Here is a 24,842-nt window from a genome sequence, read left to right as displayed (position 1 = left end):
TGAGGGTCCCCTTCTTAATTTGGGTCTATGTTCAAGTGTAAAAATGAAGGCAAAACAATTGAGGCTATTGCAAATCCACCCAAATCTGTTTTCAGTTTCATAATCTGGATCCTTGTGGATTATGATTCCTGCTGTCTGTGTGCTGACATTTTGCAGAAGGGTCTGTAACTGAATAAAAGGCTGAGGGGACAGTTCTGAAAACTTTTTGGGGTGGATGTTCTGGGAGGAAACCAAAAAGTAGCATGAGCAGCAGTTTATCCCAATGTACACACTACCCACAAGGCCAAATGGGCATCACAAAGTGGGAGAGGGATTGTGAAGGATATAAATAATAAATATTATTTTTATTACGTATATCCTGAGCTATCTGGATGTTTGACCAGATGTTAGACCAGGGCTTCAACTGGATGTTTGACCAGATTGACCAGGGCTTCAACAGAAGTGCCAGTCATATCAGCCAGAAAATCCTCCAGAGCCACTTGGATCCATCAACATCTGAGGGTGGACCATTCTCATGGGTCTCTCTCAACTCTGCAGAGGGGGGAAAGGTGCTGGAAAAGCCTAATTTCAACAGGAATTTAGCATCCTGCTCAATGAAACCTCCTGGCGCAGAGGCAGTCTACCTCTGAATAAGCTGAAGATGTGGAGGTGATCAACAGGAACGGGCTTTGGGTCTCAAACCTTTCGTCTTGCCAACTTTAAAAGGGTGTGTAAGCCAGTGGCCAAAGTCATATGATGTGCTGTGTGAAGAAGTCCTTTCTCTAGGCAATCACCAAAACCTGTGAGCTAATCCTTTTGGTCTGTATCCAGAAAATAAAGGGTACTCCTATATTTACTCAGAGTAAGGGGCATTTCCATGGGAAGTGGGCACAGGGCTGAAGGCTTAATTTCCTCTCTGCTCCAGAGAGCTCAGAAGAGATAAGAAAGATGTGCTGCTTTAGCTCCAACAAATGTTGGAAGTGTAAAAAAAAAGAAGACACATTTTTTCACATGTGATGGAATTGTAAAATAATTAAAAATTATTGGGAAATTATATACAATGAAATGAAAAGAATGTTTAAGATAACTTTTAGCAAAAGACCAGAAGATTTCTTGTTAAGAATCTTAGGTCAAGATTTGCCAAAAGAGAAGCAGAAAGTTTGTATGCATGTCACAACTGCGGCTGGGATGTTGCTAGCTCAAAGATGGAAAAACAATAAAGTACAAACTAAAGAAGAATGGCAAGGAAAACTGATGGAATACGCTAAAATGGCAAAACTAACTGAAAGACTTTGAGACAAAGACAATAGAGAGTTTAAGAAAGATTGGGAACCAATTATGTCATACCTAAAGAAATAATGTAAACAATACAGTGGTACCTCAGGTTAAGAACTTAATTCATTCTGGAGGTCTTCTTAACCTGAAACTAATGGGGCCTCCTGCTGCTGCTGCACGATTTCTGTTCTCATCCTGAAGCAAAGTTCTTAACCCGAGGTACTATTTCTGGGTTAGCGGAGTCTGTAACCTGAAGCGTATGTATCCTGAAGCGTATGTAACCCAAGGTACCACTGTATAAGAAAACGAAATTTGTGCTGCTTTGGTTTCTTCCAATTTGAGAATTGCCGTTTGGGTGACTATGATAAAAATGTTGAATTAAAACGCCTCTCCCTATTTGTACACCACATCCGTTCGGCACAGGTTGCAATGCTTATGTTGAAAGGGTGGGTGGGTGAACTATTGCAATTGGCATTCTTTTAGTTTCCCCCCTTCCATTTGTCCACAACTGACTGTATGTTTAAAAAGTAGGGATGTCAATAGGATACCTGCTCTCTCACTGACCTGGCAGATATGGCTGAGACCCACTTCTCTCCTGGTGGTGGGATTCCCTCAAGCAAGGTATGGGCAGACTTCAGACTTGGGGGATTTGCTTCAATTTTTAATCGGAATGCTGAGATCCAGAAATGGACCCAGGTGCAAAATATGAGCTTATGCAGGGAAGCCCCTGAAATCAGCCACTCACTCAAACTGGATTGACTCCTCCTGCAGACATTCAGGGTCGACACAGGAAGGTCTGAAGAGGAGCTACAACATATGGAGGAGCTTTGCAGGGAGGGCTTTCAAGCACATCTCTGAAGGGACCCTTGTTAAGATTTCACATTCTGAGTGCCCAGTGCGTTGGACTTGGGGTGACAAGGCCCAGGTTCAAATCCCTTTTGACCATAAACCTGAACGTTTCTCCTTTTTCTAATTCTCTCAGCTCAGCCTCTTCTACCTCACAGGGTTTCTCTGAGGATAAAACAGGAGATCACCCTCCTAAAATCCCTGGAGGAAGTATCATGGGGAATGGATATTACACAGTTGAGTTTGAAACACCACAGGAGCAACAAGTACAATCTTTAATGGAATCAAACATGTTAGCACAGGAAACATATCCCCAAATTCTTTCAGGCCCGTTATACAAAAATATAAGAAAAGATCATCTCTAAAAATACAAATAAGTATCTGACTATTCATTACAAACCACCTTGGAGAAAATAATTGTATACATGGGAATTTACCACCCGCTCCTGAAATCCTCTAGATTGTTACTGTTCTCTCCTCAGAACTTCTGACAGAGGCTCTTCACCGTCAGAGGGGATTTTGTCACATCAAGGCCCAAAACCTGTGTGGGGGGTTATGTTTCTGGGGTCAGCATGCAAAGGCGATAGTGCATAAGTCAGGAAGACCCCGGAAAATGCCCCCCAAGCAACCATCCCTACTTGTTCGAAGCCACAAATCTTGAGAGTTTTATGCAACCTTTCTTGCTGGAAAGCAAGGTGGACTTAGAAACTCTTTCCACCACTGCCAAAGCCCCCGCCGCCAACACCCATTGCTTTCTGGGTTCTGGAGGCTCTTGTGAGATCTCTCACAGTCCCTTCCAACAATATTTCCTAGTCTCTCACCCTCTTTCCATTTATTAATTTGTGTTTTGACGAAGGGCTCCAGGCTGCGATCACACAAGAAAGTTGTGTGTGGGTTTTGGGCCAACTGTACTCAACTAAAAAAACTGGTTTCTGATTTTGTTGAATTGCCATATAAGCTTCCCTGAGTAGCAGCAAAAAAAGGAATTTTGGAACTTCCATCTCCATGACAGTGGAGGCTTCGGGGGAAGGAAAGGGAATCTGAGGTTTTAAGTGATGCACGTGCAGAACTCTGATTTTATTCAGAAAAGATGATGGTATTGTCTCTAGAAATCTTAACTCAGACTTGGGGCTTGGAGAGAGAACTACTTCGAAACAGGAATGTGTGTGGGGTTGCTGTTGTTTCCTAAATTATTTTCTTGCCTCTTTCCCCCTTTGCACTGAGAGAAATAGCCCATTCCCAAGTGAGAGAGAACAGGCAAGTTTGCGGACTGACAGGGGACCCAATCAATCAGTGTCATTTACAAAGCTGGCCTGAGAGAACTCATAACCCACCTGCTCTCAGCAGCCAGAAACACCATAACCAGACACTGGAGAGACCTGTCAGGAGTAAGCATGGACCAATGGTACCAAATAGTATGGGAAACAGCCCTACTAGAAAAATTAACTAATAAACTGAAACTGACACGGGGACAAACAGAAGAAGACGCCTTCACCCCGGTATGGCTCCCCTTTATCACATACACAGCCCAACAGGACAATGACAAAAATCCACCAACAGCATACAAATCAATATGGCTAACCTGATCCAAAACACCCACCCACCTCACTCACACACGAAAACAAAGATCACCACAGCCAATCACAAGCAAACAATCACACCCTAGGCCAACCCCAACCTCTCTCACCAGCAAAGGAACACAAGTAAACAACACAAGCAACGCTGACACCAAACTCTACATACATTAAACATAATAGAAACACCGCCACCCGACCCCACCCCCATCCATCTTCCCTCGCTCCACCCCCCTTTCTTTTTTCTTTTTCTTTTCTTCTCCCCCTAATGCCTCAACAAATGAAACGGATTTGTAAAAATGTTACATAAAAAAAAATACGAGGCACTGCACTTCTGTAAAACAAGAAAATCCTTAATAAAATATTTTTTAAAAAAAACAAAGCTGGCCTGAGAAAGGAGAGTTGCATCATGATTGACACAAGGGATAGCCAATCACACTTCTGCAAATACGGTTTCTCCTTGTTCCTGTCAGCTCCAACTAGAAGAGGCGACTGAATATGTCGTGATGGCCATGAATATACGCTTGTCTGTCTGCACTCTCAGTCAAGAGAGTCTCAGGTTCGCTTTCTCACTCACATAAAACAAGGGCAGGATGGTCTCTCCTGAGAAGGAGGCTGCTGAGAATGAGTGGAGAAGGGCTGCTGTATCCGCATTGTAAAAGGACACCCGTCCCCCTTCACAGTTCAGGGCCACTCGGATCCTCTTGGGCTCCTCACTTGGAAGAGGGAACTCATGGGGGGAGCTGAACTTGTACTCACCAAGCCACTTCCACAAACCCCAGATCCCGTCCCTAGGACCAAAAGAGAGAAAACCCTTCCTCTTCACAGACTTTCTGGCAACCCCCACCTCCCATCTCTCCTCTCTTCCCACAATGACCTCCCAGAAATGTCTGCCTGACGTGAAACCCTCACATCCCAGCACATAGCCATGCATGTCAAATCTCTCAGGGTTGTCTGGCAGGTATTGACGCACTTCTCCATCTCTCACACTCTTTCGATCCTCAGACAGGATGAGGCGGGGATGTGCTGTGTCTGGATTCAACGTTACATTTTCTATGGGGACAGAGGAGGAAAGAGAAGAGAAACAACGTCAACTGGGAAGCTGACTTTTCCTTAGGCACATGACAGAAATAGCATCCGCTCTGAAATGAACAGGGACTCCATGGCTCGGCATTTGAGACAGGGATGTCCATCAAGTTCTTAATAATGATTCCTGAAACATCTGCAGTTCTTTCAAGGGTTCAAAGTACTTAACACACATTATCCACATAGGACCCTTGCAACGTCCCTGTAAGTTAAGTCAATCTTGGTACAGTGGTACCTCCGGTTACGTCCACTTCATGTTACATTCTTTCAGGTTACGTCCTGTGGCGACCCGGAAGTACCGGAAAGGGTTACTTCCAGGTTTCGCCTATCGCGCATGCGCAAACACGCAAAATGACGTCACGCGCATGTGCAGAAGCGGTGAATCACGACCCGCACGTGCACAGACGTGCCGCTGCGGATTGCGCTCTTTTCATCTTGCAAACGGGCCTCCGGAACGGATCCGTTCGCAACCAGAGGTACCACTGTATGCCCATTTTTCAGATGGGAAGACTAGTGCTGAGAGACAGTGGCTTGTCTAAGGCCACCCCCACCCCCACCATTCATGGCAGAAGGGACTCTCTAATTCACATCTTAATCTTTTACCTCACATCACATGCCAGACCATGCTTGACAGGTCAGGTAAAACTGGCAGGAGGTGCTCTTGCTCTCCCTGAAACCACCATTCAATTTTCAGTTACATATTTAATGTAATGTTATAGCCCATCCTTCCACATAGTTCCACATAAAAAGAACAACAATACATAAAAAGGTATTTGCATTCTCTGATTCATATTCCCTGTCTAAAATTCTTGACAGGAGCCGTCAAGCAAGAAGAAACTTCGTTGATATGAAAGGCTTTCTTTTCCTATGAATTGTGTTAATGCGTTTATTGTTGCAAGCCCAAGATAAAAGGCGAGAAATGTTTAATTTTTTATTTTTAAAAAGATATATATAACTTTATTATAGCCAAACCCAGTAAAACCTAGGAAGCACCATTCCCACCTGTCACCTTCAACGCAAAGACCCCACCCTGGCTCCCCAGACCTGATTGGCTATATGACTCGTCTTTTTCTTCACTGTTCCTCACATTTATGGAAGGGGGGGGGGCAGTGGAAGCATCATGAGAAACCCATTTAAAAATTAGTCAGGCTGGTGGACATTAGGAAGAAGATCTGCTCTGCAGTCCTACCCCCGCCCCGCTCCTGCCATGTTATGGAAAGTTTGTCAAGCAATTTCTTTTTAAAGATACACATTTATATATCAGCCTTTGGAAATTAAATGTGATACTGGATGTTGCCAGTGCATTTTTTTGTTAAATGTAATTGGTTTTTCTAGTTTATTGTTGTATTGATTGGCCGTTATGCATTTTACTCACTGCTGTTGTTTGAAAGAATCACAGAATATAATTTTAAAGATAAGTAAGTTTATCTTTATGCTGCCACCTGCTGCCCCTTTTCCAGCTCTTATGATTCCCTTTTTGTGTTGTCCAGGATCAGGCCAGACTGGACTTCTGTCTTCCCATTGAGCCTTTTCCCCTGGTCTGTGGTGCAATTCTGCCCTGCTCTTTTAAGTTACACAGGTTTCTCTAGTCCGCCATCATGTTTAAGCAGAGTCATGTCTCCCCTCCAATACAGAAGCTGAGGGAAGACCCCCATCTTGCAGGGAAGCCGGACCCCTGGAGTTCACACTCAGGCAGCCCCCACCTATCTCCACTGACACCAGAACCCATTCACCTTCTAGCCCCCAAAAGTAGTGGCAGCCATTTTCTGAGTTATTTGTGTTCATGCATTTCCCACTCTTACACCTTACTCTTATATAAAAGGGGTGGGGATTTTGTATGGCTCAAAGGGATATTTCCCCCTCATGTGCCGGGAGCCTTTGGCTTCACACCACCCCTGTGTCTTATGGAGATTCGGCACAGAAAAGCCAGGCATCCTGGGCTGGGGGCTTCCTAAGAGTCTGCAGGATCAGGCCATGAGCCCCTCTAGCCCAGCATGCTGCTCTCACGGAACAGATGCGTCGGGGAAATAAGGGGAAATAAGGCATGGAAGGAAGAGCTGCAGTGGCCTGGTCTTTTGAGAAGCGGATACCATCTCTCCTGAATTAGTGCCTGGGGAAACAGCTGGGAAAACCCAGCCAGATGGTTGGGGTATAAATAATAAATTATTATTATGATTAAAAGTACCTTTTTGCAGCTGAAGTTCATATTCCACAGTGTCTGGAAGAGAAAAGGGAACAGAGATTTAGCATCACACTATCATTCAGATAACAAACCTGGCAACAATAATATGAACTCATGAGCTTGTAGCCAGGTGTTGTGGACTACAAGTCCCATCATCCCTAACCACTGGCCACGCCGGCTGGAGATTATGCGAGTTGTAGTTAAAGCTATCTGAAGCTCTCCATACTGGCTATCCCTGCATAACCAGGGCAGGGGTGATGTCATGGTTCAGACCTGCCCAAATCTTGGGAGGAAGAGCAGGACCCCCAGAAGATCTCCCCATCAGCAACAAGATCCAGACATGCCTGTTCCAGGATGGGAGGCCTCAACCCCAGTCCCCTCTGCTCCTGGCTGGCTCCTGGACAGCCCCCCTCCTTCCCTCCTTCTGCCCCCCTTCCATCAATCTCAGGGGCAAAGGAACAGAGGAGATGCCCAAAAAGCTGTAGGTGAGGCTACCTGGGAAATAGGTGAGATGCGTGAAAACACCCAAAGCGTGGCTGAGAGATGTGAAAACGTCAAGCACACATTTTTACAGACAACTCGCAACTTAAGGGAGGGTTACATTCCTGGGGATTGTGTATAAAGGCAAATAGAGCAAAGTCAGAACGACCCCCGGATTCACCCCTGCCATCTGAGATCTCAAGACGGCCCCATGAGATTTCGCAGGAGCCTCCCAGAGCCCAGTAAGGTCTTAAACGTGATTTGCGAGGTTGCCAAACCCTTCGTGGCAAGAGCTTTCAAGCCTTTTACCTTGCTGACTGGAATCTGGGAGGCTCCCCCAAGATCTCGCAGGAGCTTCCAGAGCCCAGCAAGAAGGGTTTATCCTCCTCTTTCAATTGCACAAGAAAAATCAGTTGTGAGTCATCTACATAGGAAAGTGTGGCTTCTAGATATTGAAAGAGAATAAATCTTCCATTTTCCTGGCACTGCTAATGACCTGGTGCATTTCATGAACTATTTCAAACATCCAGTATAAAATATGTTCAGCTCTTCTTTACTACCTCTGAATTTCTTCATGACAGCCCCCAGGAAGGGATTTATATCTCTGAAGTCCCAGATCCTCCACTTCAGGTCAGGAGGAAAAGCCACAGGAGGATCCTCTAAGTTCTCCTTCTCCTGAGACCTGGGAGGAGAAGAACAAAGTCAAGCCACCATCTTTCCAATGCAAGGAGCTTTCTGACAAGGCAGGTGTCTCATCCTGATGATAAAGGCATCATGGATGTTATCATTAAGACTTGGGAGCAGAGTTGGCAAAAGGAAGCATCTAGATGACATGTGGATCTAAAAGCATTGAAGAAGTTGAAGAAAAACTGATACACACCTGCTTCCATAATACATGGGAATAAATATATGAATATGAGATTGAAGGGAAATAAGCTGATATATGCATATCATTTTTTTGAAGAAAGGTGAACAATAATGGGTCCTTATGCAGAGATTTTAGGATTACACCAGTGAAGCATTCCAAATGATTAAAATTATTAATATTTTGTAGCCCAGTGGTTACATTTAAAGTAGAGAGAACTATTAGAAATTAAAGCTGTGTTTTCTCAGCATGGAAGATTCTCAAAATATGAAGTTGTTTTGGGGACAAGGCTCTCAGCGGCTGCTCTTCATGATGGCTGAGTCAAAGGCAGTGGTGCCTCTGAAGCACAGGAGGGGAGTGTCCTCTGGGGCTCGGATCCTGATCACCGCGGGTTTCACACTGGCATCTGGTTAAGCACTGTGAAAACAGGATGGTGGACTAGATGGGTCACTGGCCGGATCGAGCAGGGCCCTTTTTCACATTCTTACATATGAGGAAGAACCTGCAGGAGCCTGAAAGACACTGGATATTTAAGGGTAAGTCATAGTGAAGCCCCTTTGGAATGTCTCCCTTTTCTGTATCTATTCCAGAGGAAATGAATCCATCAGGGAAAAGGGAGACGTATGTAATGGAGGGGAAGGAGGAATGGCTTCCTTGCTATGTTATATGATGAGACCAATAACATCAGAATAAGGCAGGGGTTTTCCATCACTTACCTCTGCAAGAAGCTTCCAATATCCTGGAAGGAAAGAAATAAAGATGTCAGTGGAGCCACTTCTGCAGTCAGTTATAAATACTAAGCAGCCGAGTGGCAACTGCTGGGGATCACAGGTTTGGAGAGCACTACTGTTTTTTTGGCTTCCCAGAGACCTCTGGTTGGCCAATGCAAAAACACAGTGCTACAATGAAGGGGCCTGTGGTTTGATCTAGCAGGGCCCCTTCTGCGTCCCCAGGACTGACGCCTTTCACCCTTCATGTACTGTTTTCATTCCAGTAACCTTTTTATGTGACTAAGAAACTCTTGTAGCCTGAAGCATCACACTCCACCCTCTCGCATCAGGATGAGGCCTCACCTGCAGAAGTTCACTCTCTGGTTCCTGAAGCTTCTCCTCCATCTCCCGGATGAGGCTGTCAAGAGAGGAGAGTTCCCTGGAGAGTCTGGCCAGGTGCTCCTCCCTTTGGGCTGCAATCTCCTTCTCCACTTCTGCCATCTGGGCCAGAAGAAGTTTCTCCTGTTTTTCCAGAAACTGGTGCAGTCGCCTGAACTCAGCCACCATCTTTTCCCTCTCTGCACCTGTTTGTTTCTGCAGCAGGAAAAAAAAAAACAACAGAAAAAGGAAGAGAACATATCAGGCATATAGTCTAATGTTGCAGGATGAAAATACCAGTTATCAGAATTCCCCTGGAAGAGCATGTGTGACACTTTAGAGAGATCACTCCAGCCGAGAAAGAACTTCATAAAAACTTACAACCCCCCCCCCATAATAAGCAACAAAGAAAGAATGATAAGGATAATTCAGATTAAATGGGAGCAGGAAGGTATGATCCATCCAAACACAGCCCAAGAACTGATGAAGATATATTAAAATAGAAAAGTATAAAGAATTAAGTAGAAAATTTTTATTAAAATGGTATGGAACTCCGGCACAAATGGTGTATATAGTGAAAGGGTTTAGTCCCAAATGCTGGCATTGTGGTCAGGAAAAAGGACTAAATTCACACATGTGGTGGGAATGTAATCTGGTTAAGGAATATTGGCAAAAGATTATAAAGGTAATTTCTGGGTTATTTCAAATAAACATAGAAGTTAATAGGGATTTGTTATTTTGGGGAATACTGGGAAATAACAAAGTAAAAAGTAATAAGCAAGAGTTGTACAAGATTATGATTCTAGCTGGAATGGCAGTTATTGCTTTGGGGTGGAAAGAAAAGGCCAAATGGAATATGGAAAAATGGAATGATTATGTTTTTGAATATGTACAATCAGAAATATTTGCACAGATAGTGGCAGAGGATAGATGGGAAAACAAATGCCAAAGAATCACAAATAAATGAGAAACCAGAGGCCTTTCTCCTGGGCATTGTCAGCCAATTGGTGTTAAAGAAAGATAGAACTTTCTTTATGTATGCTACGACCACAGCAAGAATACTCATTGCAAAGTATTGGAAGACACAAGATCTACCCACCTTGGAAGAATGGCAGATGAAAGTGATGGACTATATGACACTGGCTGAGATGACTGGCAGAATCCGTGATCAGGGGAAAGAGACGACGGAAGAGGATTGGAAGAAATTCAAAACTTATCTTAAGAACTATTACAAAATTGATGAATGCTAAAATGTCGAGGTGTTGAGAAAGAAAAAGGGATTACAGTGACATAAGATTAAGTTGAAGAAAAGACTAATAGAACATATATTCGATAAAATTACCTAGAAGCTGCTGAAATAATTTTCGAAATTGGAATGCAGAAAGGGGAGGTATGGGGAGTCCGAGAAGCGAGGGATATGAAAAAAAGGTTACGAAATTATACATGTTTGTTTGTCTGTTTATTTGTTTGTGTTGTTCAAAAAATGTTGTAAAACCAATAAAAATTTTATTAAAAAAAAAAGAATCACAAATAAATGGGCTTTTTACAGGGACTGGATAGAAAGAGGGGAAGCCAACCCTAACATACAAGCTCGAATGAACAGACTGTGTACATGGATAAAGATATGAAGAAGGAAGGCCTGAGGGGGGGGGGTTGGAGGGGGGAAAGGTAAAGTGGATGGTATTTTGAATGGATTTTGTTATGTAAGCCCTTTTTAAGAAACTATATATATTAATGTTATGTAGGTATGCATTGTAGTATGAATGAATTGTTTTTTTGTATTCTTTATTTATAGAATATATATAATAATGTTATGTTACTAAGCAAATTTAATAAAACAGTTTTAAAAAACGGGGGGGGGGGACACCAAGCCCACCCCCTCCTTCAAATGGTCTTTCGTGGTCTGTGGAGATCAGGCTGTTAAAAAACAAACCTTTTTGTATTCCATATTCATTCCCTCCCCCCCAGATATTGATTCTAGACTATAGCATTTTTCATCTTGAAGCAGTAACAATGGTGCTTACGAGCAGGTCTTGGCTTTCCTTTTCTGTGTTTGCTGTAAATACTAGAATTTTCTCTCTCTCCTTCTTCACATTGTCTAGGCAGCTGCTGATCTGATCCTGAAAAGAAAACAAAGTTCAAGTTGGGCTGCGTTACACATTGACAGGCAAGCTCAACCCTATGTTTGCTCCCTGCCCCACATCTCTGGGTCTTTTGCAGAGGTTCCCCTTTTTCATCCCAGTTGAGGCAGAAATGGGGCTGCCCTATATCAGAGCTGAGAAACATGGGGGTTTTGCTATTTGTTCCCCACACTCAACACACCTCCAACATCTCCCCCCTCCTTTTTATTAAATTAATCCTAGATGTTGTAATCTTTCCTCCCAGGGGAGTTACTGCAGCCTGCATTCAGGGGGTCACTGGGGGCACTTTAATCCCTCAAAAAGAAAAATGTTGATTGTATAAAGTTTCAGAAGTTTAGCTTCATCAGGCTGCACAAGATCTCTTGCTGGAGGATTCTTTTTGGGCTGCAAGAGGAGAAAAAATATTACAACATTTTATATTAATTTTTTATTTTGAAAGCCCCTCTTGTCTGCAGCTATTCCACCCCCAAGAAAGACCCACTGCCTTTTCCCACCTTGTACTCCTGGGACGCCTCCTCCAGAGGAATCACCTCGTGGCTTTTGTGCTCCTTAGATACATTACACACGAGACAGATGGGGCTTTCGTCCTTCTTGCAGAAGAGCTTCAGGGGCTCCTGGTGCTTCTCGCAGACCCTCACTTTTCCTTCTCCCTCCTCTTTCTCCCCCAGATGACTAAATTTCTTGGCTATTTCCACAAAATTTGCCAGCTGAAGGTTTCGCCTGATGCTGCCTTGCTCCACCCTTTCCCTGCACTGAGGGCAGGAAGCCTCTCCCTCGGATTTCCCCCAGCACTGGATCAGGCAGGATCGGCAGAAGTTGTGCCCGCACTCCGGGATGATCACTGGATCCCTGAAATAATCCAGGCAGATGGAGCAAGTGGCTTCCTCGCAGAGATCCCGGACGGGACCCCGACTGGCAGCCATGGCGGAGTCACCGGGAAGAGGGAGCTGGTTTCGTTTCCTCTCTTTTGCGTCAGCAAATGGGAGGGTTTCCTTTCCAGGAAATTCAGATGTGATTACTCAGGATCCCTGCTGCCTTGGAGTTTAAGCAATCATTTCCCTGTGGGAGCTGGGGGAGTTTCTCGTTGTTGTTGTTTCCTATCAGCATGTTAGCCTCAGACAACTTTGCAAACTAATGAATGAACTGCCGTCCCCCTCCCCCGCCTTCCTCCATTCACTCTCATCTTTCTAGTTAGCAGCCATCACATACAGAGGAGGAACAGCCCAGCCCTCCATCCCGGTGCCAGTTTTTAGTGAGTCGTTTTGACAAAATCGCCAGCGTCTGATAATGTGCAATACAGTGGTACCTCAGGTTAAGTACTTAATTCGTTCCGGAGGTCTGTACTTAACCTGAAACTGTTCTTAACCTGAAGCACCCCTTTAGCTAATGAGGCCTCCTGCTGCCGCCACGCCTCCGGAGCCCGATTTCTGTTCTCATCCTGAAACAAAGTTCTTAACCCGAATCACTATTTCTGGGTTAGCAGAGTCTGTAACCTGAAGCATATGTAACCTGAAGCGTCTGTAACCTGAGGTACCACTGTAATAACCTCTGGAACCCACTCTGCAAACCGCCTTTGCAAACGTATCTCAGCTAAATAGTATCCAGATACTTGCCAATCACATCACAGGGCAGCTATTACCAGCATCTTTCCCTTAGCCCCAGAGCCGCCTTTCACATAGGGGTTAGTGGTGCATTGCCCCAGGACCTCTCAGGGGTGCCGCAGCAAGTGGGGGGGGGGGCTGCGCGGCCTCTCCTTTCCCTGCATGCCTGCCAGTTGCGCCCCGCCAACCATAAGGCTGGTGGTCGTGAATCTTCCCTCCAAAACCTCTGCGGGGATCGCTCTGCTCTCAAGGCGGCTTGGGAGGGGCACAACTTCACTCCCAAATCTCTGTGGGGATCGCTCTCCTGCAACGGCATTGGGGAGAGTTGCGCCCCCCCATGGCTGGCAGGTGGAACTACTGCCACCCCAACATTATCTGTGGTAATTTGGCCAATATTTGCACCCCAGTGCCGCATCTGCTAAAGACGGCCCTGCTTAGCCCCGTTTTCTCAGTGAAGGCAGCCCTTTGTTAGCATTATTATTATCATTATCATTATCATTATCATTATCATTATCATTATCATTATTATTATTATTATTAATATACTGCCATATATCTGGAGGTCTCAGGGCGGTTCACAGAAAAAAATCACAACATATATGATCAGTATAAAAACAACAACCCAATAACACCTCCCCAAAAGAGCCACATTTTAAAAGGATATAGTATGTCAAACAGGTCAAATGAACACCTGATTAAAAAGGAACATTTTTGCCTGGTGCCTAAAGGTTTCTAATGAAGGCGCCAGGCAAACTTCCCTGCTGGGGAGAGCATTCCACAGACATGGAGCCACTGCAGAGAAGGCCCCGTTCTCCTGTTCCCATGAGATGAATGCAGCCCTTTCTCACTTTATTCACAGAGGACATGAACCAAACAAGTGACTCCTTCGGAAAAGCTGCTTGGGGGAGGGACAAGAGGTGGGCTTCCTCTCCCGATTGACCCAACAGCAAGCCAATCAGTGCTGTGTAGAAAGCTGGTCTGAGAAGGGAGAGTTGCACCAGGACTGAGACAAGGGCCGACCCATCTCTATCCTGCACATATGGCTTGTCCTTGGAGTTAAAGAAGGGCTTGAGGGTCTCTCCTGAGAAGGTGGATGCTGAGAATGGATGGAGAAGGGCTGCTGGATCTGCATCGTGGAAGGACAGGTGAGAGTTCAGAGTCCCTCGGACCCTCTTGGGCTCCTCAAGCAGGGACAGAGCAGGGGCATCAGGAGGAAGGAGGGCCCTATTCACCTTCCCATTTCCCCACCTCCCAGATCCCATCCTCAGGACAAGGAGCGAACTTGCCCTTCCTTCTCAGAGACTTCCTGGCTCCCCCTACAGCCCAGTGCCCCTCACTCCCTACAGTGACCTCCCAGATATGTCTGCCCACTGTGATCCCCTCTTGCCCCCGCACATGGGGACGTTTGTGTCGAATCTCTCAGGATTGTTTGGGAGATCTGGACCCGCATCTCCATCTCTCACACTCTCTTGATCCTCAGACAGGATGAGGCAGGATCCAAAGTTGCGTTTTCTGGGGGGCAGATGAGGAAAGAGGACAGAAACAGCAGGAGCTCAGAGATGAACTTTTCTTTAGACCCATGAGAGAAATTTCATTCCTGCTCAATGCCCTGCGTTTGGGATGCTCCACAAGTTCTCAGTAATAATTCTTGAAACCACCTGTTCTTTCAGGTGTTCAAAGCACTTCAAGCACATTATCTGCACAGAATCATTACATGGACCCTGTATGTTAAGTCACTTTTTTCTTCTTCATTTTTCAAGTGGAAGGTTTGAGGCTGACAGAACACGAGGCCCCAGTTTCCAACTCCCCCCAGAACTGGCTCAGGCAAGCTCTGCAAAAGTTGTGCCCACAATCAGGGATGATCTCTGGTCTGGATCCCTTGAATACTCCAGGCAAATGGGGCAAGTGGCTTCCTCACAGAGGCCCTCATGGATGGGACCCCCAGCTGCAGCCATGGGGCTGGGCGGGTGTGTGTGTTAAATTTCACTCTCTTTTTTGCCCATTCAAGAACTGGGGGTGTTTTCCTTTCCAGGAAATTGAAGCCGGTGACTCATGGTCTCTGCTGCCCCCTGCAGTTGTGAAGGTAGCTGGACTTCAGGGCCTCTTTCATATGGATTTTTAAAACTTTAAGAATGGTAGTGCGAAAGATGGGAAAAGGTCGCTTCTGCGTCATATAACATAGGATGGATGCTAGTGTTTTTTTTAATCTGCTGTACAACTCCTAGCTTCCCCCCACTGATCCCATCTACCACCTGCCCATGTGGAAGAGAACTTTTATTGAAAAAACTTTTATTGTCATTCCTTCTGAAAATTGAAAAGTTTCTTTACGGGCAGTATTTTATGATCTATTTCTTTTTTGTGTTTTTACTTGTTTACCAGTATGGCATCATTGCACTCTTCAGTGGTTTATAGGCATTCCTAATAAAAATGTGAAAATATTTTTAGGTGTCAGGTGAAAACACTCCTCTTCAACCAGGCCTTTGGCTGATTAATACTCTACAGCGTATTAATGTGTGTGTGGGGGGGGGGGGGAACTATCCTGGATATAAACATGGTGTAGCAAGAGAGGTCAGCTTACTTCCAAAAGAACACCTTTCCCCTTTCTTATTCTATAGAACCATTCTAATATAGCTATGAGAAATGCTCAGGTTATGACTGGCAGATAGCCCAAAGCTTGAGCATAATAATAATAATAATAATAATAATAATAATAATAATAATAATAATAATAATAATTTATACCCCGCCCTCTCCAGCCAGAGCCGGGCTCAGGGCGGCTAACATCAATAAAATCACAGTAAAAACATAATAGGGGAAAAAGAGGGGGGGCATTTAAAATACAGGTTAAAATGCAATTTAAAAAGCTGCCTCATTTTAAAATAGCCAATAAATCAAGACCATAAGGGGAGAGAAACGTAAGGGTCAGACCGAGTCCATACCAAAGGCCAGGCAGAACAGCTCTGCCTTGCAGGCCCTGTGGAAAGATGTCAAGTCCCGCAGGGCCCTAGTCTCTTGTGATTGTGTTCCACCACATCGGGGCCAGTGCTGAAAAGGCCCTGGCCCTAGTTGAAACCATTCTAACCTCCTTGAGGCTTGGGGCCTCCAAATGTTGTTATTTGTGGACCTTAAGGTCCTCCGCGGGGCATACCAGGAGAGGCGGTCCCGTAGGTACGAGGGTCCTTGGCTGCATAGGGCTTTAAAGGTCAAAACCAGCACCGAAAACCTGACCCTGTACTCCACCAGGAGCCAGTGCAGTTGGTAAATCACTGGATGAATGTGATCCCACGGCAAGGACCCTGGACTTGGGGGGTTTGCTTTCATTTTTAATGGGAATGCTGAGATCAAGAAATGGAGCCATTTGCAAAATACGAGCTTATGCAGGGAAGCCCCTGAAATCTGCCCCTCACTCAAACTGGATTGACTCCTCCTGCAGACATTCAGGGTCAACACGGGAAGGTCTGAAGAGGAGCTACAATATATAGAGGAACTTTGCAGGGAGGGCTTCCAAGCACATCTCTGAAGGGAATATTACCCTTGTTACGATTTCAAATTCTGAGTGAACAGTGTGTAGGAACTTTGGATGACAAGGCCCAGGTTCAAATCCCTTGTGACCATAAAGTTTTAACCTGTTTCCTTTTTCTAAGTCTCTCAGGTCAGCCTCTTCTACCTCATAGGGTTCCTCTGAGGATAAAACAGGATATCACCCTCCTAAAATCCCTGGAGGAAGTGTCACGTGGAATGGATATTATGCTGTTGAGTTCAAATCAACACAGGAGCCACAAGAAGTACAATCTTTAGTAGAATCAAACAAGTTAGCTCATTAAATATGAGCTAAGTACTTTCAGGCCTGTTATACAAAAATATTAAGAAGAGGTGATCTCTAAAAATACAGATAATTATCTGTTCACTATAAAGCACCTTGAAGAAAATAATTGTATACATGGGAATTTACACCCCCCCCATCCTCTAGATTGTCACTCAGAACCTCTGACAGAGGCTCTTTGTTGTCAGAGGGGATTTTGTTACATCGAGGTGTAGTGTAGTGTAGAGGCCCAAATTCTATGTGGGGGGTTACGTTCCTGGGGTCAGCATGCAAAGGCAATATTGCACGAGGCAGGAAGCCCCTCAAAAAGGCCCCCCAAGCAACCATCCTTACTTGTCCGAAGCCAGAGATCTTGACCTTTCTAGAGGCCAGTAAGCAAGGTGGACTTAGAAACTGTTTTCCCCACTGCCAATGCTCCCCCCCCCCGCCATTGCTTTATGGGCCCTGGAGACTCCTGAGAGATCTCACACAGTCCCTTCCAACAGTGTTTCCCAGTCTCTCGCTTCTTTCCATTTATTAATTTGTGTTTTGAGGAATGGCTCAAGGATGCAATCTGCACTCAACTAGCAAACAGGTCTCTTTGGATATGGAGATTTTGCTGAATTGCCACATTAGCTTCCCTGAGGAGTAGTAGCAAAAAAAGGGATTTTGAAACTTCCATCTCCCTGGCCAGTGGAGATCTTGGCGGAGGAAGAGGGAATCTGAGAGCAGGATTGAGGCTGAGGAAGGTTTTATTTTATTTTATTTTTTAAATGATATTTATTGAAAAAAGAATTTTTTAAAAATTACAAAGAAAAAAGACAAAACAGAAAAAGAAAAAGAAAAAATTAGACCATCATTTTCAAATTCTCCACTTTCATTACCTTCTTTCTATGACCTCCTCCTCCTCCCTTTTCTTGTATCCTGATTAATAATTATCACAGCAAATCCTTTCCATAATTCATAGTATTCTGTCATTACATTACCTTACTCTATTTTCATCTTATCTTATAAAAAACCTTAAAGCTTAAGACTTAAATCTTATTTTTACCAACTTCTCATAACCATTACCTTTTTACCTAATTCTTTAAACATTTTTACAAGAGCCAAGTAATTTCATTTCAACATTTTTCTAACATTCATCAATTTTATAAAACATTCCTAATGATAGAAAAAAAGAAATAAGAACAATCCAATCTTCTTCCAGCGTCCCTTCCTCCTGGTCCCGAGTTTGTCAGTCCTTTTTATCCCATTGGTCTAGCACATTAACCTGGTGATCTTATATCCGAGGCCCTCAAGTCTCTTCCATGTCCCTTCCGCAGCTCTTCTTCATATTTTCCTTTCACTCGTGGGAACTCCAGCTTAGTAGTGTTTTTGACCCTTTTCAACAAATCAACCCCTTTTCCATAGTCCAGACTAAACTCCATGTGGTATTTTAAGACATGTTTCAAATTCCCTCCAAAGTTGGTAGCTCCCACAGCTCCAAATATCTGACGGCCCATTGCCAGACTCAGAAAGTCCAAACATCCCTGCATAGGGGGGGTCAGTGCAACCCCCCATTTCCAAGTCAATCCAAACTTTATCTTTCCAAATCTGGTTTTTTCCAAGTTCATTTGTCAAATCCAAAGGCTCATATTCCTGCGGGGCCAAAAGTCCCTCCCTTTCTGGCGCCCAAGATTCAGCAACATCCTCTTCTCTCAACTGTTCTGTCATGGCACACTCCTGTTTCAGTTCCTGGGTGGGCTCCGTATAGTTTCCCACTACCTGTTCAAATGTTCTTGCCGCATTAGTCATCAAATCCGTCTTCTGACTTAACTGATCCAATAGGGCATTTATTTTACAGAAAGCACCCAACAGTGCTTCTGAAAACATTGTCCTGCAAGGTCACAAGTCCTTTCCCATGGTTGTAATCTGTGGCAGCTGCAAGCTCCCTAGAATTAGTTACAGTTTCACAGTCCCCCTCTAGGGGGAAAACTTCTGGTTGTTCTTTCTTTTAAGGACAATAGCAACAAAGTTTCTTTTTTTAAGATATTTTGTCAATATTTGTTCCTTTAAAATGCGAAAGGAAACAGTGGAATCACAATGTTACTTTTCCTTTAACTGTCTGTCAAAAACATTTGTCTCTGGTCAATGAGCTTCAAACGTCAATTCCGACACCCCGCTCCAGGATCAAGACGGTGGAAAGTTACTTTACTTTAAACTCACTTCTGCAGGTTTAAACAGTCCAAAAAAAAAAGAAGATCCCCCTTCTTCTCCTGCTACCGAAGGGGGGTTCAACAATTTTAAATGATGAAAACCAATCCTTTAATAGTGATTTTCTAAGCTCTAGTTTACGTTGTCTTTGCTTTCTTCTGACTACAAGGAAACGGAAGGCTGACTTCCTGTTTAGACCTTCCCGTTTCAGTACCAAATTAAGGTGAATTTTTAAGTCCAATTCCTTTCTAATCGCCAATTCTTATTTAAAGTCCAATTGTTCAATGTTTAAGTACTCACGGGTGATTATTTTAGATGCCAAATTGTTCCAGGAAAAAGGCAGTGCTCTCTGGCAAAGGCTATGCGGCTTCGCTCCACGGAAAAAGCAATTGACTCACAGCACCGTGCCACTTCCCCCTCTTCGCTTCGGAGCCTGTTAGTGGGTTCCTTTGCGGGTTGGGGGGGCGCTAAGGGTGCCCACCGAGTCCCACGGTCACAGGCTTCATCCGCCTGCGATTTCTAGAAGGGTCCCCGCTTCGCTGCAGCAGAAAAGACCCGTTTCGCGGGGAGCTGGTCCCTCCGGTTCAGAGGGAGTCCGCCATTGCCGATGGCGTGTGGCTGAGGAAGGTTTTAAGTGATGCCCGTGCATAATTCTGATTTTCTTCAAAAAAGATGATGGTATTGTCTCTTAAGTCAGAGTTGGGGGTTGGAGAGAGAACTACATTGAAACAGGAATGTGTGTAGGGTTAGTTTTTTTCCCTAAGTTTGGGGATTGACAGGGGACCCAATCAATCAGTGTAATTTTTTTTAAAATAGTTTTTATTGAATGATATTATAAAAAGAAGAAGAAAGAAATACAGCCATACTACCACTAAATATAATTAAGAAATAAAAATTACATACATCAATATTTTGTTATTTGTTATTTACTCTTGGTCTTTTACCCTTCCACAAAAATTTAGAAATTTCTTTTTGCCATTTGTCAATATTGCTGGTCTTTCCTACAATTGGAATCATTTGGAATAAAAAGAGTAGCTTCGGTAAGACTATCATTTTAATTACCGAAATACGGCCCAGGAATGATAAATTTAAGCTTGTCCATGTCTCCAACTGTCTTTTGATATCTTTCCAACAATTAATATAATTATCTTCATACAAGTTAATATTCTTTGGTGTTATACATAATCCTAAATACTTGATTTTTGGGTATATTTTAATTTGTATTATTTTTTCTAATTCTGCCTTTTCATCAGTGTAATTTAAAAAGCTGGCCCAGGGAGAGAGTTGCATCATGATTGACACAAGGGATGGCCAATCACAGTTCTGCAAATATGGTTTCTCAAGTGCTTGTCAGCTCAGTCCTGGACACTGAATGTGCCATGATCACAATGAATATGCACTTGTCTGTCTGCACCCCCAGTCAAGAGAGTCTCAGGATCTCTTTCTTGCTCACGTAAAAGAAGGGCTGGAGGGTCTCTCCTGAGAAGGAGGCTGCTGAGAATGAGTGGAGGAGGGCTGCTGTATCTGCATCGTAAAAGGACACCCGTCCCCCTTCACAGTTCAGGGCCACGCGGATCCTCTTGGGCTCCCCACCCAGAATCAAAACAGGGGGCCCATTGCAGGTGGAGACCCTGTATTGATCACTCCACTTCCCTATGCGCCAGAACCCTTCCTTAGGGTGAATGGTTAACTTGCCTTTCCTCTTCACAGACTTTCTGGCCACCCCCACGGCCCATTGCCCCTCGCTCCCCACAGCAACTTCCCAGAAACGTCTGCCTTCCTTGAACGCCTCACGTCCCAGTACATAGGCATAAGTGTCAAATCTCTCAGGGTTGTCTGGCAGGTCTTGATTGACTTTCCCCCATCTCACACTTTTTCGATCCTCAGACAGGATGAGCCAGGGATTTGCTGTGTCTGGATCCAAAGTTATGTTTTCTGTGGGGGCAGATGAAGAAAGAGAAGAGAAACGACGTCAACAGGGAAGCTGACTTTTCTTTAGGCACATGACAGAAACAGCATCCCCTCTGAAATGAACAGGCTCTGCAATGGAGACAGGGATGTTCAACAAGTTCTTAATTAGGATTCTTGAAACATCTGGAGTGCTTTCAAGTGTTCGAAGTACTTAGCATACATTATCTACATATAACCCTTGCAACGACCCTGTAAGTTAAGTCAACTTTACTATGCCCATTTTTCAGATGGGAAAACTGAGGCTGAGAGGCAGTGGCTTGTCTAAGGCCACCCCCCACCCCCAGAGTTCATGGCAGAAGGGAATCAAAGCAGGGACTCCCTAATTCACACCTTAATGTTTTACCTCACATCACATGACAGACCATGCTTCACATACCAGGTAAATCTGGTAGATATTTTCACCCTCTTTGTAACTACCATTCCAATTTCAGTTACATATTTAATGCGATGTTATAGCACATCCTTCCAGGTAGTTTATAAAAAGCAAGAAATTGGTTAGGCTGCCCCGAACCCCCTGTGTGAAATATCTGTCTTGGGATTCTTGACAGCGCATTGTAGAATTGTAGAGTTGGAAGGAACCCCCAGGGTCATCTAGACCCCCTGCAATGCAGGGATCCCAACTAAGGCATCCACGATAGGGGGTCACCCAACCTCTGCTTAAAAACCTCCAAGGAAGGAGCGCCCACCACCTTCTGAGGGACTCCCTTCCATGTTCTGCAGTGTGGGCCTTTGGTCTGTTTCCCTCAGGCAAACTATGAGCAGTCAGCCAAGAACAAACTCGATTATTGCTTGTGTTTTGGTTACAGCGATGCAGAAAATGGATAATTCTATCTTTTAAATTGTCATCTATTACATCATTTATATGAATGGCTTTCTTTTCATAAGAATTGCGTTGATGCATTTATTGTTGCAATCCCAAGATGAAGGTCGACACACACACACACACACACACACACACACACACACACACCCTTATTAAAGCCAAACTCAGTAAAACCTAGGAAGTGCCATTCCCACCTGTCACCTTCAACGCAAAGACCCCATCCTGGCTCCCCAGACCTGATTGGCTATATGATTCATCTTTTTTTTTCACTGTTCCTCACATCTATGGAAAAGGTGGGCAGTGGCAGCACAATGAGAAGCCCATTTAAAATTGGTCAGGCTGGTGGACATTAGGAAGAAGATCTGCTCTGCTGTCCTGTCCCATCTCTCTCTCTCCCCCCCACCCCCTTATGGAAACTTTGTCAAGCAATTTCTTTTTAAAGGCACACGTTTGTACAGTGGCCTTTGGAGATTAAGTGTGATGTGGGATGTTGCCACTGCTGCTATTGGTCTTTTTTATTTTTTTTTAAATGTAATAATGGGTTTTTCCAGTTTATTGTTGGATTGATTAGCTTTTATGCATTTTACTCACTACTGTTGTCTAAAAGAATCCCAGAATATAATTTTAAAGATAATAACAGTTTCCTTTATGCTGCCATCTGCTGCACCTTTCCCAGCTCTTATGATTCCCTTTTTGTGGTGTCCAGGATCAGGCCAGACTAGATTTCTGTCTTCCCACTGAGCTTTTTCCCCTGGTCTGTGGGGAAATTCTGTCCTGCTCTTTTAAGTTTACTTAAGTTTCTCTAGTTTAAGCAGATAAGTCATGTCTCCCCTCCAATACAAAAGCTGAGGGAAGATCCCCATCTTGCAGGGAAGCCGGACCCCTGGAGTTCACACTCAGGGAGCCCCCAGCTCCCTGCCACTGACACCAGAACCCTTTTACCTTCCAGCCCCCAAAGGATGATGCAGAAATTTTCTGAGCTATTTGTGTTCATGCATTTCCCCCTCTTACAACTTTCTCTCACATAAACTCTCCTAAAAGGGTTGTGGATCTTGTATGGCTCAAAAGGATATTTCCCCCTCATGTGCCGGGAGCCTTTGGCTTCACACCACCCCTGTGTCTTAGTGAGATTCGGCACAGAAAAGCCAGCCATCCTGGGCTGGGGGCTTCCTAAGAGTCTGCAGGATCAGGCCAAGAGCCCATCTAGCCCAGCAAGCTGCTCTCACGGAACAGATGCCTCTGGGAAATAAGGGGAAATAAGGCATGGAAGGAAGAGCTGCAGTGGCCTGGTCTTTTGAGAAGCGGATACCATCTTCTCCTTGCCCTGGAAATGGCTGGGGAAACCAAGCCAGATGGGCAGGGTATCAATAATAAATTATTATTATTATTCTTAAATGTACCTTTTCGCAGCTGAAGTCCATATTCCACAGTGTCTGGAAGAGAAAAGGGAACAGAGATTTAGCATCACACTTTCATTCAGACAACAAACCTGGAATGAACAATATGAGCTCATGAGATTGTAGCCAGGTGTTGTGGACTACAAGTCCCTTCATCCGTAACCACTGGCCACGCCAGCTGGAGATTATGGGAGTTGAAGTTAAAAGTATCTGAAACTCGCCATACTGACTATCCCTGCATAACCAGGGCAGGGGTGATGCTAAGGTTCAGTCCTGCCCAAATCTTGGGAGGAGGAGCAAGACCCCCCCAGAAGATCTCCCCATCAACAACAAGGTCCAGACATGCTTGTTCCAGGACGGGAGGCCTCAGCCCCAGTCCCCTCTGCTCCTGGACAGCCCCCCTCCCTCTTGTCCCCCCCTTACATCAATCTCAGGGGCAAAGGAACAGGCGAAATGCCCCAAAAGCGAGATGTGTGAAAGCACCCAAAGTCTGGCTGAGAGATGTGCAGAGGTCAAGTACAACTTTTTACAGACACTCACCACTTGAGGGAGGCTTACATTCCTGGGGATTGTGCCTAATCCCCCCAGGTCACCCCTCTCATTTTCCTGGCACTGCTAACGACTTGGAGCCTTTCATGAACAATTTCAAACATCCAGTATAAAATATTCTCAGCTCTTCTTTACTACTACTAATAATAATTTATTATTTGTACCCCGCCCATCTGGCTGGGTTTCCCCAGCCACTCTGGGCGGCTTCCATAGAAACCAAAAATACACTAAAATATCACACATTAAAAACTTTCCTGAACAGGGCTGCCTTAAGATGTCTTCTGAATGTCAGGTAGTTGTTTATCGCTTTGACATCTGATGGGAGGGCGTTCCACAGGGCAGGCACCACTACCGAGAAGGCCCTCTGCCTGGTTCCCTGTAGCTTTGCTTCTTGCAATGAGGGAACCGCCAGAAGGCCCTCGGCGCTGGACCTCACCATCTGGGCAGAACGATGGGGGTGGAGATGCTCCTTCAGGTATACTGGGCCGAGGCTGTTTAGGGCTTTAAAGGTCAACACCAGCACTTTGAATTGTGCTCAGAAACATACTGGGAGCCAATGTAGGTCTTCCGAGTCACCTTCAAAGGTAGCCCCACATAGAGCGCATTGCAGTAGTCCAAGCGGGAGATAACTAGAGCATGCACCACTCTGGTGAGACAGTCCGTGGGCAGGTAGGGTCTCAGCCTGCGTACCAGGTGGAGTTGGTAGACAGCTGCCCTGGATACAGAATTGACCTGCGCCTCCATGGACAGCTGTGAGTCCAAAATGACTCCCAGGCTGCGCACCTGGTCCTTCAGGGGCACAGTTACCCTATTCAGGACCAGGGAGTCCTCCACACCAGCCCGCCCCCTGTCCCCCCAAAACAGTACTTCTGTCTTGTCAGGATTCAACTTCAATCCATTAGCCGCCATCCATCCTCCAACCGCCTCCAGGCACTCACACAGGACCTTCACCGCCTTCACTGGTTCTGATTTGAAAGAGAGGTAGAGCTG

The 24,842-nt window shown here is 44.9% G+C and overlaps 3 protein-coding genes across 7 annotated transcripts in view; all 3 read right to left on the bottom strand.

Moving 5' to 3' along the window:
* Positions 1 to 2,360: 2,360 nt before the first annotated feature.
* LOC310701630 (zinc finger protein RFP-like) lies at positions 2,361 to 12,572 on the bottom strand. 2 transcript variants are annotated; one of them, XM_083492811.1, is made up of 8 exons: positions 12,011 to 12,570; positions 11,400 to 11,495; positions 9,361 to 9,591; positions 9,004 to 9,026; positions 7,983 to 8,104; positions 6,946 to 6,978; positions 4,063 to 4,727; positions 2,361 to 3,413 (listed from the first exon to the last, which is right to left on the bottom strand). In XM_083492811.1, the coding sequence occupies exons 1-7, from the start codon at positions 12,437 to 12,439 to the stop codon at positions 4,219 to 4,221; spliced, it is 1,443 nt and encodes a 480-aa protein (XP_083348937.1). In that variant the 5' UTR covers positions 12,440 to 12,570; the 3' UTR covers positions 2,361 to 3,413; positions 4,063 to 4,218. The 2 variants fall into 2 exon arrangements, with proteins under 2 accessions (XP_083348937.1, XP_083348936.1); XM_083492810.1 differs by lacking the exon at positions 9,004 to 9,026 and having other exon boundaries at positions 9,335 to 9,591; positions 12,011 to 12,572.
* Positions 2,361 to 24,842, bottom strand: part of LOC310701986 (butyrophilin subfamily 1 member A1-like) — a 105,680-nt gene continuing 83,198 nt past the window's right edge. The window contains exon 3 of the mRNA XM_083493584.1: positions 2,361 to 3,304. The gene's annotated coding sequence lies outside the window, so the exon portion shown is untranslated. The remainder of the gene's footprint in view (positions 3,305 to 24,842) is intronic.
* The window catches only part of LOC310701546 (zinc finger protein RFP-like), a 46,484-nt gene continuing 24,002 nt past the window's right edge, over positions 2,361 to 24,842 (bottom strand). For all 4 annotated transcript variants that reach the window (XM_083492621.1, XM_083492620.1, XM_083492619.1 and 1 more), the window contains exons 6-8: positions 23,307 to 23,339; positions 20,413 to 21,047; positions 2,361 to 3,422 (exon numbers count right to left, since the gene is read on the bottom strand). In XM_083492621.1, the coding sequence (XP_083348747.1) occupies positions 20,533 to 21,047; positions 23,307 to 23,339 (548 nt within the window). In that variant the 3' untranslated portion in view covers positions 2,361 to 3,422; positions 20,413 to 20,532. The remainder of the gene's footprint in view (positions 3,423 to 20,412; positions 21,048 to 23,306; positions 23,340 to 24,842) is intronic.

The sequence above is a fragment of the Podarcis liolepis genome, assembly GCF_965112155.1.
Source record: "Podarcis liolepis genome assembly, chromosome: 2".
Taxonomy (NCBI): Eukaryota; Metazoa; Chordata; class Lepidosauria; order Squamata; family Lacertidae; genus Podarcis; species Podarcis liolepis.
This window is presented reverse-complemented; position numbering and strand designations above follow the sequence as displayed.

Excerpts from the sequence above, each read along its gene's own strand:
- LOC310701630 (XM_083492810.1), bottom strand. The coding sequence starts at position 12,439 with ATGGCTGCCAGTCGGGGTCCCGTCCGGGATCTCTGCGAGGAAGCCACT. Across the intron at positions 11,496-12,010 it reads AGGCGTCCCAGGAGTACAAG|GATCAGATCAGCAGCTGCCT; the intron begins GTGGGAAAAGGC and ends TTTTCTTTTCAG. Across the intron at positions 9,592-11,399 it reads AGGAAAGCCAAGACCTGCTC|AAACAAACAGGTGCAGAGAG; the intron begins GTAAGCACCATT and ends TTCCTGCTGCAG.